The 14,800-nt window shown below is 41.4% G+C and overlaps 1 protein-coding gene across 5 annotated transcripts in view; it reads right to left on the bottom strand.

Annotated features, from left to right (window-relative positions):
* Positions 1–78: 78 nt before the first annotated feature.
* LOC115146915 (retinoic acid receptor RXR-alpha-A-like) overlaps positions 79–14,800 on the bottom strand; it is a 169,258-nt gene continuing 154,536 nt past the window's right edge. For all 5 annotated transcript variants that reach the window (XM_065004809.1, XM_065004806.1, XM_065004807.1 and 2 more), the window contains 2 exons: positions 10,298–10,403; positions 79–3,766 (listed from right to left, as the gene is read on the bottom strand). In XM_065004809.1, coding sequence (XP_064860881.1) covers positions 3,619–3,766; positions 10,298–10,403 — 254 coding nt within the window. In that variant the 3' untranslated portion in view covers positions 79–3,618. The remainder of the gene's footprint in view (positions 3,767–10,297; positions 10,404–14,800) is intronic.

Raw genomic sequence — 14,800 nt, 5'->3', positions numbered from 1 at the left:
AACAAAGTCCCTGTAACCTTTTGACTGAGGACAGTAAATGTAATGTCCTATTAGGAGAGAGTACAGCACAAAGACGAGGAGCATCAAGAAAGTTTTTAATTTGAGATTTTTTTTATTTTTTTCTTTCCATGAAAGAACATCCGATAACAACCCACAAAGAACAGATGCTTTTTTTTTCATCTCCCTAAAAATAAACCATCTAAAAGAGGACAATCCCATCTTGTAACGATAGGCCAAAAAAGCCACAAAGTATAGATGACAGTTATCAGGGTGTCATTGCCAACCGCTCCTCACCCTGACCATACATGGTCAGATTTTTTTTCCTGCCCCATTTCAAATCAACATTAACTCAAAACAATGTATACAACAGCCCACACGAGGAAAAGGGAGGGGGGGAACAGAGTACATAAGCAAGGGATGAAATTACATTTGTACAAAAATATATATTTTTTTTGTGTTTTTTTCCCCATTACTTTTTACTGTTTATGGAACAAAGAAAGCAGTGATCGTGTCATGAGGTCAGCATCTCCTGATAACATTGTTGAATGTACAAGTAGCTTAGCAACAATCCATTTTGGAGGGCTTTTTGTGTATTTTGAGTGTATTCACCAGGTTTTTTGCTGTTTTCAGGTCCCACATATAACTGCTGTTAGTTGGCAAGGGACCTTCTCTTAGGGCTTTGAGCTGCTGGTATTCTGCTGGTTGACTTTTAGAGAATCAAGGTAGAACTCAGATTATATTTTTTTTACACCAAAAAACTACTGCGTATAACATGGTGGAATCTGTCCTGGCTCAGAATAGTTTCAACTGAAATAGTTGTCTCCCTCTTGCTAAAATTGACTGGACAAATGTACGGAAGGGATTTATATATATTTATAAATATATACACATATACATATAGACAAAATAGAGCTTTATGGTTTATAAAGCATTTTTCTAAGCTATTTATTCTACCTAAGTAATCATATCAGTCCATTTCCTGCAGGAGGGAGTGAGCTTGCACATCTGAGTATGGCTTTTACATACACTATATATATACCTGGGGCTTAAATCACATGAACCCAATCAAGCTCAGAAAAGGAGACATCATATGCAAGAGAGGAGATTAGGTGTACATTTTTTTAAAAGTTGGATAATCATCAAAATGTGGTTATTTTTCTGAACTTTTATTTGGGGTGCCAGTCTGATTTGACCTCATGTTCCAGAGAACTACCTCTACTAGTGCTTTAAGTTGGAATCATTTGAACAATGAGCCAATTCATTTTCAGTAGTTTTTTCCTGACTGACAATTACCATTTAGACCAGATAAAAATACTGTTTCGACAGAATTGGCCTGAACACGGCAGTCCTTTCTCTGTTTCCTGAATAGTTTGAAATAAGACCTAATGAAAATTCATCCACCTCACTAAAATACATGAACTAGATTTGGACTAAGGACTCGTCAATCAATCCTGCTGTGGTTATTGCTACTTATTCAATTGAGGTTTTGTCTGACCAAAGAGGAAAATGAATATTGACAATGTCATGAAAAAGTGCCTTTTCTGATTAAATACTTGTACAAAATTCAAGTAATGTAGCAGTTGTGCATCTCTTCCACTAGGGGGAAGTCACAGCTCTCCTACAGCCACCAAGTTCCCTATTCCCGCTGGTCAACCCCTCTGTTTAAGTCTCTCTAGTCTGCTATCATGTGGGGCTGATGAACTTGGTCCTGAAGCTCTGCTAGAGTTGATGGTTAATCCAAAGCAGTCTGCTGTCCTTCGGGACAGGGTTTAACCACCCCTTTATAATAACAACGAAACCGCACTATCTCTGGACAATCTTTGGAGAAATGCTTGATGCATAGTTATGCAGCAGCTGCAGCATAGAAAGAACAAAATGCGCAATATGGGCATATAGCAGATTTATACATAATGTTACATATTTAACATTTCAGTTTGACTTAAATGAAACTGGGTTGTCCAGAGAAGTGCAGGGTGTGGATTCCTCTGAGGGTGAGGGGAGGCTGGGCAGTGGAGCAGGCAAGGGTCTCTGTTTCTTCACCAGGCCTACATCCTCCTGTCAGAGTGGACGGTCTGGGCCAGAGTTTGCAATGGAGGAGCATGGGCTCCACAATCCAAATAAGAGAACATCTCACCATAAACATGACTGCATTGAAGCACTTCTCCCATGAACTGTTTGACATGGGGCTGTTTGACATGGGGGGGATGTAGAGAACTGAGAGTTTGAGGGATGAAAACAGGTAATTGCAAATTTTGCTAAATATATATTTCTTTACAAATACCATCAATACTTTTGAAATATCCTGTACAGGTCAAAGGCCATTCTAAAGCTAGGTTACACTGTGAGGAACAGCATGCTTGGTTGCTGTGTGGAGGTTGATTATGGTGTGTTGTAATTCACAGAAGGAGCAGAAACGAATGGTCTCAGAGGTGGAGGGACACATGACATGACAAAGTCGTGGCATCACTTTAAAACGTTCCGTTGACAGTATTTCCCTACAAACCATTTGTCCTGTTCTTCATAATTTTGCTGTCACCTTAACAGGAAAAAGGAACAATGCTTGTCGTAGAGCGATGAGAACTCATCCGTTTGCTTTCCTTGCCTTCCTGTGCCAACCTTCCAGAGCACACAGCAATGCACATGTAGTATAGGGCTTATGTGAGGGTGAATACAGATTCACACTGCCCCTAATGTCAGTACAGTACAACAGAATGAGTAGTGCCAGAGATAAGCTTTTTCAGGCCACATGAAGGTCACCCAGCTCTGGACCTAAGAGGCCATACTGCAGGCGTTCACTCCAATCAGTCACTAAAGCTATCTGAGCCTCTGAAAACTGGACCGATGTAGCGACGTAGCGACGTAGCATCCCTCCTCTCATGTTCACACAGTGCTAATAGAATAAGGAGACATGGAGAAGTGGCTGAGTTTGGGTTGAGGGACCTGAGTGGAGCACTGTTCATCTGCATGTTCCCACCTCTTGAGTCCTTCTCTCCCAAAACACATACAGTACACCTCAAAACAGACCCAACCGGACCTGACCGGATTAAACTCCACAGCACCTGAACGAATTGGACCGGACAAGACCGTGCCTCGTTCCTCCCCCCTGCAAACGGACCAATCTCCCTTAGTCCTGAAAGTGAGACGCTTCCGAACAGAGCCAGGGACAGCCCATGCAGTCCCGGCTCTCTTCAACAAGTCCAAAACACGATTCTCCCAAAACCTACGCTGCTGATGAAACCGCCACAATTCAAAATACACCTGCAAACAGACCTACCTTCAACACCTGATCTTCTTGGTTGTTGTTTCACATTACAAAACAATGGCTTAAAACACTTCCTTTCCCCTTGGTCCGTTTCATCACCAGTCCATTGTTGTCTTTCAATTCATCTCATGAGTTCATATATATATATATATATATATATATATATATACAGTGTATAAAACAGACCCATGGACATTGAACTTGTTTTTTGAAACACATCAAAGAGGGGAACTTCTCTAGATCCAATGATGTCACATAATCTCTCGAGGGGGAGTGGTTTGCAGGACCACCCTCCGTATCCAGAGGGGTTAGAGGCGGAGGGGGCGAGGGGAACATGGGCGACGCCCCGCCTGCAGTTATGTCATTTGGTGGGGCGCCTCTAGCATCTCCATGAGGAAGGTGTCGATGGGCGTGTCCCCGATGAGCTTGAAAAAGAACAGGTGCTCCAGACACTTCAGACCAATGGAACGCAGGGCTGGTAACCGCAGCAACAGCTTGGCAAACCTAGCCCATCAAAGACACAATATAACTGTGATTAATGTGACAGAAAATAAGAGGTGGATGTAGACAAGATGTTGTCTCATATGCTGAGGTACAGTGATTCATGAAAGGGATGCCCATGACAGAATTGAGACATCTGTCATATACTGTAGTCTACAGATACAATACAGAAAGCAGACAGTGCACTTTCAGCCAAACACACTGACAGAGGGGTAGAAAAAGAGAAGAAAGAGGCACGTGAATTTGAAGTCTGGGGATGTGAATTTTCACCATAAAATGCACCTTCATAATAAAGCATTCCATGCATCATCGCATTTGCAGACTGATGTAAGAGCCTACTAACGTTATTCCTAAAGTGATGAGTAGACTGAATAGTCATAATTTAGGCTAATAATAGAAGTTAATCACTGTTTGCAAGAAAGACCTTCAATGCCTGGCTGAGTGTGTAGTGGCGTAGAGTAGGCTATATCAGATACATTTCTTCTCCTTACTATGCATGGGAAAAATTGGGCCTTTTATAAACACATCTCATGCAATTATACTACACTGTTTATATGACTGGAGATATTAGCAGAATCATTTTAATCCTTTAACTGCCTCTTCTTGAAAAACATGATTTCACCTCAAATTCATATTACTAACAACTCAAATAAGAACTTCCAATTGTTATTTTATTTTCAACTTAATGTTTCTTTTGAAATAACAGCTCTACCAAGCGGTTGAGAGGAGAAAAGCAATACCATATTATATTACAAAACTTACTTTAAGTCTTCTGTAATGGCTTTTATTGGTAGGTAAGCATTGTTAAATGAGGACTGTTGTCAAATTTGAACAATTATGGTAATTTTGTATGTCCAAACATGAATATTCAATGACATTGAAATTAATGTGTTTTAAATTGGTGTATAGTGCAATGTTACTATTATAGGCATTATTTCATAGGCAAACTTAAGTCTGAATATTGATTAATTGACCCAATGGGCCATGAAATGTGGCTTAACCAATTTATGTTGAGTTGTCAACAATTCATTTATATTTTTCACCAAAATAAGTATTTTTAATTAAAAGGTTATTGACCCTATTTTAAGTCAAACATAATTTTTTCCTGACATATCAACTGCCTGGTTGAGCAAATTATTTTCCAAATTATTGCTTTTGAGCATTTTTCCATTTTTAACTATTTATCTTCAGATTCCTACTTTCAAGGACTTTACTAACAGTAATGGTGCAGAATTAATCCCTCACACACTGAATTCCTGCCTTTAATCCCATATCTTTGGTGACTGATTTTTACTTATTTTACAGTGGGCAAAGAGTGCCACAACACAGTACCACAACACAGTACCACAACACAGTACCACAACACAGTACCACAACACAGTACGACAACACAGTACCACAACACAGTACCACAACACAGTACCACAACACAGTACCACAACACAGTACGACAACACAGTACCACAACACAGTACCACAACACAGTACCACAACTGCAGTAACCCAAAAGGATACACACTATGTTCATTATAATGCAGGAAGGCTGGAGAAATTGACCAATCAAAACAAGTCAAGATCATTTTTTCATTTCATCTAAATCCATTGTCAAAATATTCTCTACCAGTCGGCTGAGAATACGATTAAAGGGTTAATACCACAAAAATTACAGTTGCCTGTTCTGCTGACATTGACAAACAGATCAATGAATAACAAAGTTGTCTGATCAATATAATAGGCCTACGAGAAGGGGAGACACAAATAGCCTACAATATGACGTCCATCTAGCCTGGAGGAGGAAGTTATTGTCCAAAAACAAACTTTGAAGTGTCACTGATCCAACAATGATGAAGAGTGAATATTCACATTCACCGGATGGCCGATGCTCTCCGATGGTGCCAATAAGATAGTCTATAGCCTACTATTCACTCAATTACGTTTAGAATTTGGATATCTAAATGACAGATTAGAGTATTTTCAATGTCTGCTCTATACAGCAATAGCCATTTACTTTACAAACTATGTTTCCTGCGTTTGTATTTTAAAATATTGCGAAATATGCCTGGCTGGTCCTTTATACTTTTCACAGACAGTCACAATTCAACAATAACCTATTTGGCAGTGTTGTGTTCGAGACCACCTAAATAAAGCGAGACCGATTCAAGACCAAGACTGAAGCAAATTGAGTCAAGAAGAAGACAGCCGGGAGGGGGACAAGGGGTGTGACACCAAGTCAAGACCGAGACCAGAAAAATGCGAGTCCAATTCAAGACCACGATTGTTATTCTGTCAAATCACCACCATAATAAGAGTTTAAAATGTCCAGTTTCTGTGTTCAGATTTCAGAACAACATGTGGATTCTTTAGACATTCAGAATAAATGCATGCTGAAGGAAAATAGAGCCACTCTACAAATGATTACTAACCCAACACAGTGGAGGAGCAATGGGCCTTCTATGCCTTCAGAGAAGGGCTAAGGATTTATAAAATAATGATTATAATAAAAAATAATGATAATGATATTATTATTTTCAATGATGTTCTGATTTAATCTTTAGTTTTTGTTGGAAAGGAAAGGGTTAACACTGAAGAGGAAATAAAGACCCAATCATGATTTTTCTTTGCTGTCTCTGGGGAGATAAATCTAGCTAGCTAAGTCAGCCATTGGCTAGGGCATCAGAATCTAGATAAAGGCATCTGCCATTCAACTGTATTATGCAAAATTATGGAGTGACAGTGGAATCACCCAATCATATTTTGACTTAGTGAGTGGGATTGTTTTTTACAAAAACATATAGAAACTCTGCCTTCTTGAAGGCCAACAGATCAATGAGCAATAGCGAGCAGTAGTTTCCCCACGGTCTAGCTAGCTAGTTTTTGTTGTCGGCTAGTTTGCAGCGGCTGCAGCAGGCGTTATCAAAGAGGATGGTTGCTAATTTGTTAGCTTCTCCATTTAAAGAATTGAGTTTTAAACGATCATCACCGGGTGAGTGGAATTGTGTTTTTTATTGCAGCGCGTTTGCTATTGCTAGCCATCTCTTTGAAAATACCTTATGTGTGTGAAACTTTCTTGCATTTAGAGTGGAAATGACAGCATTTTAGCAACAAGAAATCTTACAAAAAATCTGTTCATAAACACTCCCATAAAGAATATGACACAATTATCTGACAAGCGACCACTTAGATATGGTCATTTTTACATTTTCATAAATTCTTAGATGTAACGAGTACGCTAGGAGTCGGGAAGCAAATACAGGGAGTGAATTTAATAAATAACAGAAAAAAAACAAGACATACGAATAGCGTACAGACATAAAACACATGAACAGAATCAATAACGCCTCAGGAAAGAACCAAAAGGAGTGACAGATATAGGGGAGGTAATCAGGAAGGTGATGGAGTCCAGGTGAGTCTTATGAGGCGCAGGTGCACGTAACGATGGTGACAGAAGTGCGTAATAATGAGAAAACTGGTGACAACGAGTGCCAGAGAGGGGGATGGGGAGTAAACGTGACATTAGAATGTTTGGGAATTATTTATACTAGGGCAATTGTCAAAATTCTATAGCAATATAGAGTGGGAAAGTGGCTGTGCGTTTGGACAATTAATAGACACTGCAGTAAATGAAAGTGAATAAAAACATCTGTCTTGGGCCCTCCCGAGTGGCGTAGTGGTCTGAGGCACTAGAGATCCTGGTTCGAGTCCAGACTCTGTCGCAGCCGGTCGCGACCGGGAGACCCATGGGGTGGTGCGCAATTGGCCCAGCATCGTCTGGGTTAGGGGAGGGTTTGGCCGGCAGGGATGTTCTTGTCCCATTGCGCTCTAGCGACTCCTGTGGCGGGCCGACACGGTTGCCAGGTGTATGGTGTTTCCTCTGACACATTGGTGCGGCTGGCTTCCGGGTTAAGCAGACACTGTCAAGAAGCAGCTTGGCTGTATTGTGTTTTGGAGGACGCACGGCTCTCGACCTTTGCCTCTCCCGAGTCCGTACGGGAGTTGCAGCGATGGGACAAGACTGTAACTACCAATTGGGGAAAAAACTTCTTTTTTTGTAACCTTTTGTCTTGTACAGGACTGGAGTCTATACAAACCGGTGCGCTATAGCCAACCAGAGCTACAATAGACCTTTATAAAAACAAGCCATTTCCCACACGGGCCTGCCATCATTCACTTTGAACTGGACTGAGTGTTTACAGGCATTAGATGAACCTTCTCAAACTTTTTCAGCTACTTGGCTGTCAAAATTGCACTGAAAACGATGGGGAATTGTGTCCTCCTCGTCCTTCTGCAGTGCGCCTGCCAATGCATGCTTGTCCCAACCAAGCACCCAAGCTAACTGGATAAAGTAGGCTAGCTTGCCAGCTCGCTACGTCCAGACACAAATGAGAGAACACCTCACTCTGACCATTTTACTTGCCGTAGCAGAGCTGGTTAGGCTGTTCTTGACTAACTATAACTTTTTTTTGCCACCGTTTACTGACACCAGTAATATTCAGCAGGTGTTACTCGTTCGTAAATTCATCAGTTGTTCTGCGCTCTGGCACACTCAGATGAGAGTCCTCTGAAATCGGAGTAGATAGCCAGAGTGCATTTGCGAACACAAGAGATATGCTAACTGTATAATAGTCGTTTAAGTTATTGCTAGCTAATAAAATGACACCTGCATCTCTAGCTGTGTAGCCACCAAAAAACGATATGAGGGGAAAAGTCAGTCACTCACCCTCCAATGGCATGACATGTCATCCTCCTAGCAGCTAGCCAGCTAACATTAGGTTCAGTGTTTTTAACTTGCTACATAAGTATATAAATATACGTATACTAGCCTATTAGCCACGTTATGGCTGACTTGTGATCATTGCTCTTGCTAGTTTGATTGTATGGACATTCCCAGCCTTAGTTACATTCGTCCGTATTTGTCCAGAATATTGAGTAATTGAAACTGAAACAGTGCATCCCGAATGGAGGCAGCAAACAATGTACCAGGCCAGCTGTGATTTACAACCTGATAGTAATAGTTATTAGACTACCAAGAAATGTATTGGTGAATTATATTAGTCATGTATTGAACTGCATCCATCTATTCTGCCAGCAGTGCCTTAGTGTATGTCATGGAACGTTGAGTCAAATATAACTTATTTTTAAACCCTCTTATAAAGTAGTTTTTTTTTTAGCATAAACTGGGAATTTTATATTTTTATTGATATTAAGATTGTCTGTTTGTTTCATATCATCAAAGTAGTTAAATCGCTGTCAGTTCCACTTTAAACTTTAGGTCACTGGTTACTTTGTGTGCTAAACGTGAAATGTTTTTTTTTGCAATAGGAAGTAATAGTTGTACATTTCATTTGGGAAATGCTTAATGGTTGTGTTTTTGTATTCTTATGATTGGGACCTACTGGCTCATTACATTATGTTACGAGTTTATGAACGGCTTATCCTTTAACATCATGCTGTGCGTGACTGCTTTCTTTCCATCAGCCCTCTGCAGTGGTGTAATGGTGCCTGGAGAAGTATACTCTCCTAAACGGCCCGCCCAGTGAAGGAAAGGCACCCTATGTGAATAATCCTATGTTTCCATATGTTTTTCGTATTTTTCTTAAAATCACACTTTTTTTATTCGAGAAAAGACAAACATTTGATGGTCTAAGTCCACAACAATGCTTAAACCACATAAATCTGATTGGGTAGGCCTGCCGGGGCCTGGCTCCCCAGTGGTTGGGCCTGTATCAACCCAGGCCCATCCATGTCTACGTCCTGATACAAACAATGCGCATCAGAAATAGGATACATTTTTTCAATACCTGGTTTGCATACCCATTGTTGCCTTAGTTAGTATTTACTGGCAGATATCATACGTTTAAACATCTTACCTACCCTACCAGCTACTGATGTCATTCTTCTGTGAGCTGCTCCATGCCACAACCAGCTGAGAGCTGCACACTCCTGCTGTCTGCGGATGATCCACTGAAACTTAGGCTGTGTGCGGCACGCGTGTGAATATATTTCACATGCTTTGCGATTGTGTAGGCTACTTTGTGCATGATTTCTCTATTGTTCTACATAATTGATAAGTCATTTACCTCCACTACACTACTTTGATACGCATCAGTAGGGAGAAGTGAGTGTGCGCAATGCCCACCGAAAAAAAGGGGGTATACAGTTTATACCAGTGTATATCCTCCGCTACACCACTGGCACTTTGTGTTTTACAAAAAGTGCACTCGCCAATACGCAAACATGTCTATAATAGATACGGCTGTTAAGATATTCATGTTTTAAGAAAGTGTGTATACTTGGCCTGGCGAAGCGGTTTTAATGCGCTAACTGAATTGTTTTACTCCACTGGTCTCTGCTGGTCTCAGGAAGTCTTCACTGTCCGAGACCGAGTCAAGACTGACTACAAATTTATTGGACACCAAGACAAGACCAATACTCTCAATATGTAGTCTCGAGACCGGACTCGAGACCGTCTCCAGTACTACAACAATTTACATTAGGGGAAGCTTAGTTTATGGAGGGAGGTGCATGTATCCGTACCTGCCAGGCTGATCCGGGTATTTCTGTTTGCAGTAGGCCTCCAGAGAGGCGTAGACCTTCTCTCTCAAAGCCTCCACCTCGCCTGGGTTTGACAAGCCTTTAGAATCTGAGGAGAGACACACAGCACTGCATCAGACAACCAGGCACAACAGTCACAGGATATCAAAATGTGGATTTATGCATGTCTGTACATGTACAGCTTTGTGTGTACATTCAAGCATGTGTGTGTGTGTTATATATAATATGCCTTTGTGTCTGTGTCTGTACATGTAGACGAGAGACAGGGAGTGTTATTGGTAAACAGCAGTGGACAGGCTGGCTGCCCCTAAGACCTATCAAATGACATGTGATCTACCCTACTGGTTTTTGTCTCATATACATATGCAGGGTAATTCTCCTCATTACACAGCCTGGATGAGGCAACACATGTAGGTTATGTATATGACCTTGTGTTTTCCACTCTGGCAAGAGGTTGGATAACCCTACATTCAGAGGAAATTTGCAGTCGAACTTGTTCTTTGCTTTGGCTATTTTTATAAAAAGCGTTTCTTTCCTTCAAACATTTCATTTTCATTTTCAATACATATCGACAAATTGACATACATATCGACAAAGCATCTCAGAAAAGGTCCTAGTAATCCTGTTAAAGCCTGTTTTAAGACAACAACAAAAAACCTCCAGCTTTTAGGATGATGTTACCCTGCACAGACAAACTCTGATCTAGATGTCAAATCAACTCATACATTTTGCATTTACATTTTAGTAATTTAGCAGACGCTCTTATTCAGAGCAACTTACAGTTAGTGCAAATGTCTTAAGATAGCTAGGTGAGACAACACATCACAATCATAATCAAGTACATTTTCCCCCAACAAAGTTTTTATCAGCAGAATCAGTGCTAGTAGCGAAAGACAAGTGGCCTTCTTTTTTTTTAAACCAGGATGTGCGTGAGAGTTATTTAAGATCCTCTTTCAGAGGTAATAAAAGTTGCGTCATTAAAGTTGCTCTCCGCTGGTAATCACGACAGTTTGAGGTACCGCACAGGGAAGATAGTGATGAAGCTCATTGACATTGTTGCAAATGGTGGGGAATAACCAATCGCGATGAGGCATGGCCAGGTGTGATTTCTATAGTACGCTTCAGACAACCACGTTTAAAGTGACTGTGAATCAAATGTTGCATTGATAAAACGAATGACAGAATTTTCATCTGACACGATCACTTTGCCTATTCTTAATTATTGCCTAATATGTTGACATGCATAACCACATATATATCGTTTTTGGTTTGTATTTTACCCCCAATTTCGATCTTGTCTCATCGCTGCAACTCCCAGACGGGCAGCAAAGGTCGAGTCACGCGTCCTCTGAAACATGACCCGCCAAATCGCGCTTCTTAACGCTTGCCCACTTAACCCGAAACCAGCTGCACCAATGTGTCAGAGGAAACACCATCCAACTGATGACAGAGGTCAGCCTGCAGGCACCCGGCCCGCCACAATGAGTTGCTAGAGCGCAATGAGACAAGTAAGGCGTAAGGCTCCCCGACCAAACCCTCCCCTAACCCGGACGATGCTGGGCCAATTGTGTGCCGCCCTACGGGACTCCTGATCACGGCCAGCTGTGATCACGGCCAGCTGTAATGATACCTCCAGCACTGTGACGCAGTGCCTCAGACCGATGTGCCACCCCGCGTAACATATATATTTTTGACCAATTCTGATGGTTGTTAATAGAGGATTTTTAAAATATTTTTTTTACAAATATTACTGTTTTAACAGCTTTGGCATCAAGTCACTTGCCGATAATGTTGAACACAATCAAAGTTAACATAATCCCCTAGATGCCTTCAATTTCCCAATTTATAGGCATGTGTAGGCATATTCTTTAATAACATGATGCTGCGCTCCAAAGGGCCTTGAAATAACATGATGTAAATAAATAATACAGTAATTAAATAATACAAAGAAAGATATGTTTATTCACTAGCCTACTGGTTAGACGTATTTAGGCATGTTATGTGAAATAGGCCTCATGTGAAATCATTGTCAAAAGCGCAAGAGGTCTAGATTATTAATTGATTGATCATCAAAAAATAAATATCAAAACATTCTATCAACAACTCGAAAGCAATTGCATGTGGCTCAGGAACCACTGACTCTGCGTTTTTCTATCAAGACACCTGCTGGTTAGCATAGCTCATGAGGTCTCCTAAACTGTCGACTACGTGGGACTAAAGATGCTTCATGCATAGCTTTTATTTTTACCCATAAGAGTAAGGAGTAAAATGTCTCTATTCTCAGAATTTACAACAAATGTTCTACTCCTAGACATGCAACACATTTCTGGGTCTGATTGGTTACCACTGAGCAAGTATTTGTTTTAAAGGAAACTGAAAAGGCCTGAATACAGCAATACTCTCATCTCAGTGTGGGAAAGGACTCAGTCCCTCTGAATCCCAGCATTCCCCGTTAGGCCATCTCTGTGAGATGCCCCTAATTAGGAGAAAGTAGGCTGTGATGTGTTCCAGAGCCGGGGCTATAACAGAGTGACCCAGGAGCACAGAGGAGCAGTCTGTCCTGGGAGAATGAGGCCCGGCGGCACGTTCCCACACTGCTCTTTGTCTCCGGGGCCACGGCACAGACTCATTAAAGACAGGGAGCATGTCTGGTGCCAGCTGGGCATTGCTGGCGCGGGCACTCAGCATGGTAATGAAGTTAACCCTGGCCTGTACCATAGAGCAGAGGGCTAGCAGACGGCTAGCGGAGGGCTAGCGCAGGGCTAACAGAGGGATGGCAGAGGGCTAGCGGAGGGCTAGCAGAGGGCTAGTGGAGGGCTAGCAGAGGGCTAACAGAAGGCTAGCGGAGGGCTAGCAGAGGGCTAACAGAGGGCTAGTGGAAGGCTAGCAGAGCAGAAGGGGGTCCACCCTATGTTCTCTTTCACTCCTATGTTCCCTGGGCCCTAAGTTCCCTCAACCTGTGTTCCCTCAGCCCTGTGGTCTATGATCCCTGTGATCTATGATCCCTGGGCCCTATGTTCCCTCAATATATGTTACCTCAGCCCTATGTCCCCTCACACGTCTGTTCCCTGCACCCTTTATTCCCTCAGGCCTATATTCCCTCAACCGTATCTGTGTTTCCCCTGTATTCATTTAGCAGTGGTGGGTCACCACTGTTAAATTGTTACCGCCACGCCCCAAAATATGATTTAAAAATATATATGTGTAAGTTCGAATCCCCCCAAAATCCCAGCGAAAAATATATTTTAAATGTGGACACATTGAGGTGTTGTGAAGAAAAGTGCAATCATCACCTTGAAAATTAAGATTATTGGCTCGATTCAATCCAACCAGTATTTTAGTATTTACGCAAAATAACACAGACACTGGACAGAGGAACACTGCCTAGAAGGCCAGCCTCCCGGAGTCGTCTCTTCACTGTTGATGTTGAGACTGGTGTTTTGTGGGTACTATTTAATGAAGCTGCCAGTTGAAGACATGTGAGGCGTCTGTTTCTGAAACTAGACACTCTAATGTACTTGTCCTCTTGCTCAGTTGTGCACCGGGGCCTCCCACTCCTATTTCTATTCTGGTTAGAGCCCGTTTGCGCTGTTCTGTGAAGCTAGTAGTACACAGCGTTGTACCAGATTTTCAGTTTCTTGGCAATTTCTCGCTTACAATAGCCTTCATTTCTCAGAACAAGAATAGATTGACGAGTTTCAGAAGAAAGTGCTTTGTTTCTGGCCATTTTGAGCCTGTGATCGAACCCACAAATGCTGATGCTCCAGATACTCAACTAGTCTAAAGAAGGCCAATTTTATTGCTTCTTTAATGAGGACAACAGTTTTCTGCTGTGCTAACATAATTGCAAAATGGTTTTCCAATGATCAATTAGCCTTTTAAAATGCTAAACTTGGATAAGCTAACACAACAAGTGATGGTTGCTGATAATGGTCCTCTGTACGCCTATGTAGATATTCCATTAAAAAATCTGCCGTTTCCAGCTACAATAGTAATTTACAACATTAACAATGTTTGCACTGTACAAAAACAAGGACAATTATAAGTGACCCCAAACTTTTGAACGATAGTGTATATATATAATATACAGTATATATATATACAGTACCAGTCAAACGTTTGGACACACCAACTCATTCAAGGGTTTTTCTTTAATATTACTATTTTCTACATTGTAGAATAATAGTGAAGACATCAAAACTATGAAGAAATAACACATATTGAATTATGTAGTAACCAAAAATGTGTTAAACAAATCCAAATATATTTGAGATTCTTCCAAGTAGCCACCCTTTGCCTTGATGACAGCTTTGCACACTCTTGGCATTCTCTGAACCAGCTTCATGAGGAATGCTTTTCTAACAGTCTTGAAGGAGTTCCCACATATGCTGAGCACTTGTTAGCTGCTTTTCCTTCAATCTGCGGTACAACTCCTCCCAAACCATCTCAATTAGATTGAGGTCGGGTGATTGTGGAGGCCAGGTC

The sequence above is a fragment of the Oncorhynchus nerka genome, linkage group LG19, assembly GCF_034236695.1.
Source record: "Oncorhynchus nerka isolate Pitt River linkage group LG19, Oner_Uvic_2.0, whole genome shotgun sequence".
NCBI lineage: Eukaryota > Metazoa > Chordata > Actinopteri > Salmoniformes > Salmonidae > Oncorhynchus > Oncorhynchus nerka.
The sequence above is the reverse complement of the archived record's forward strand: the minus strand, read 5'-3'. Positions and strand labels throughout refer to the sequence as shown.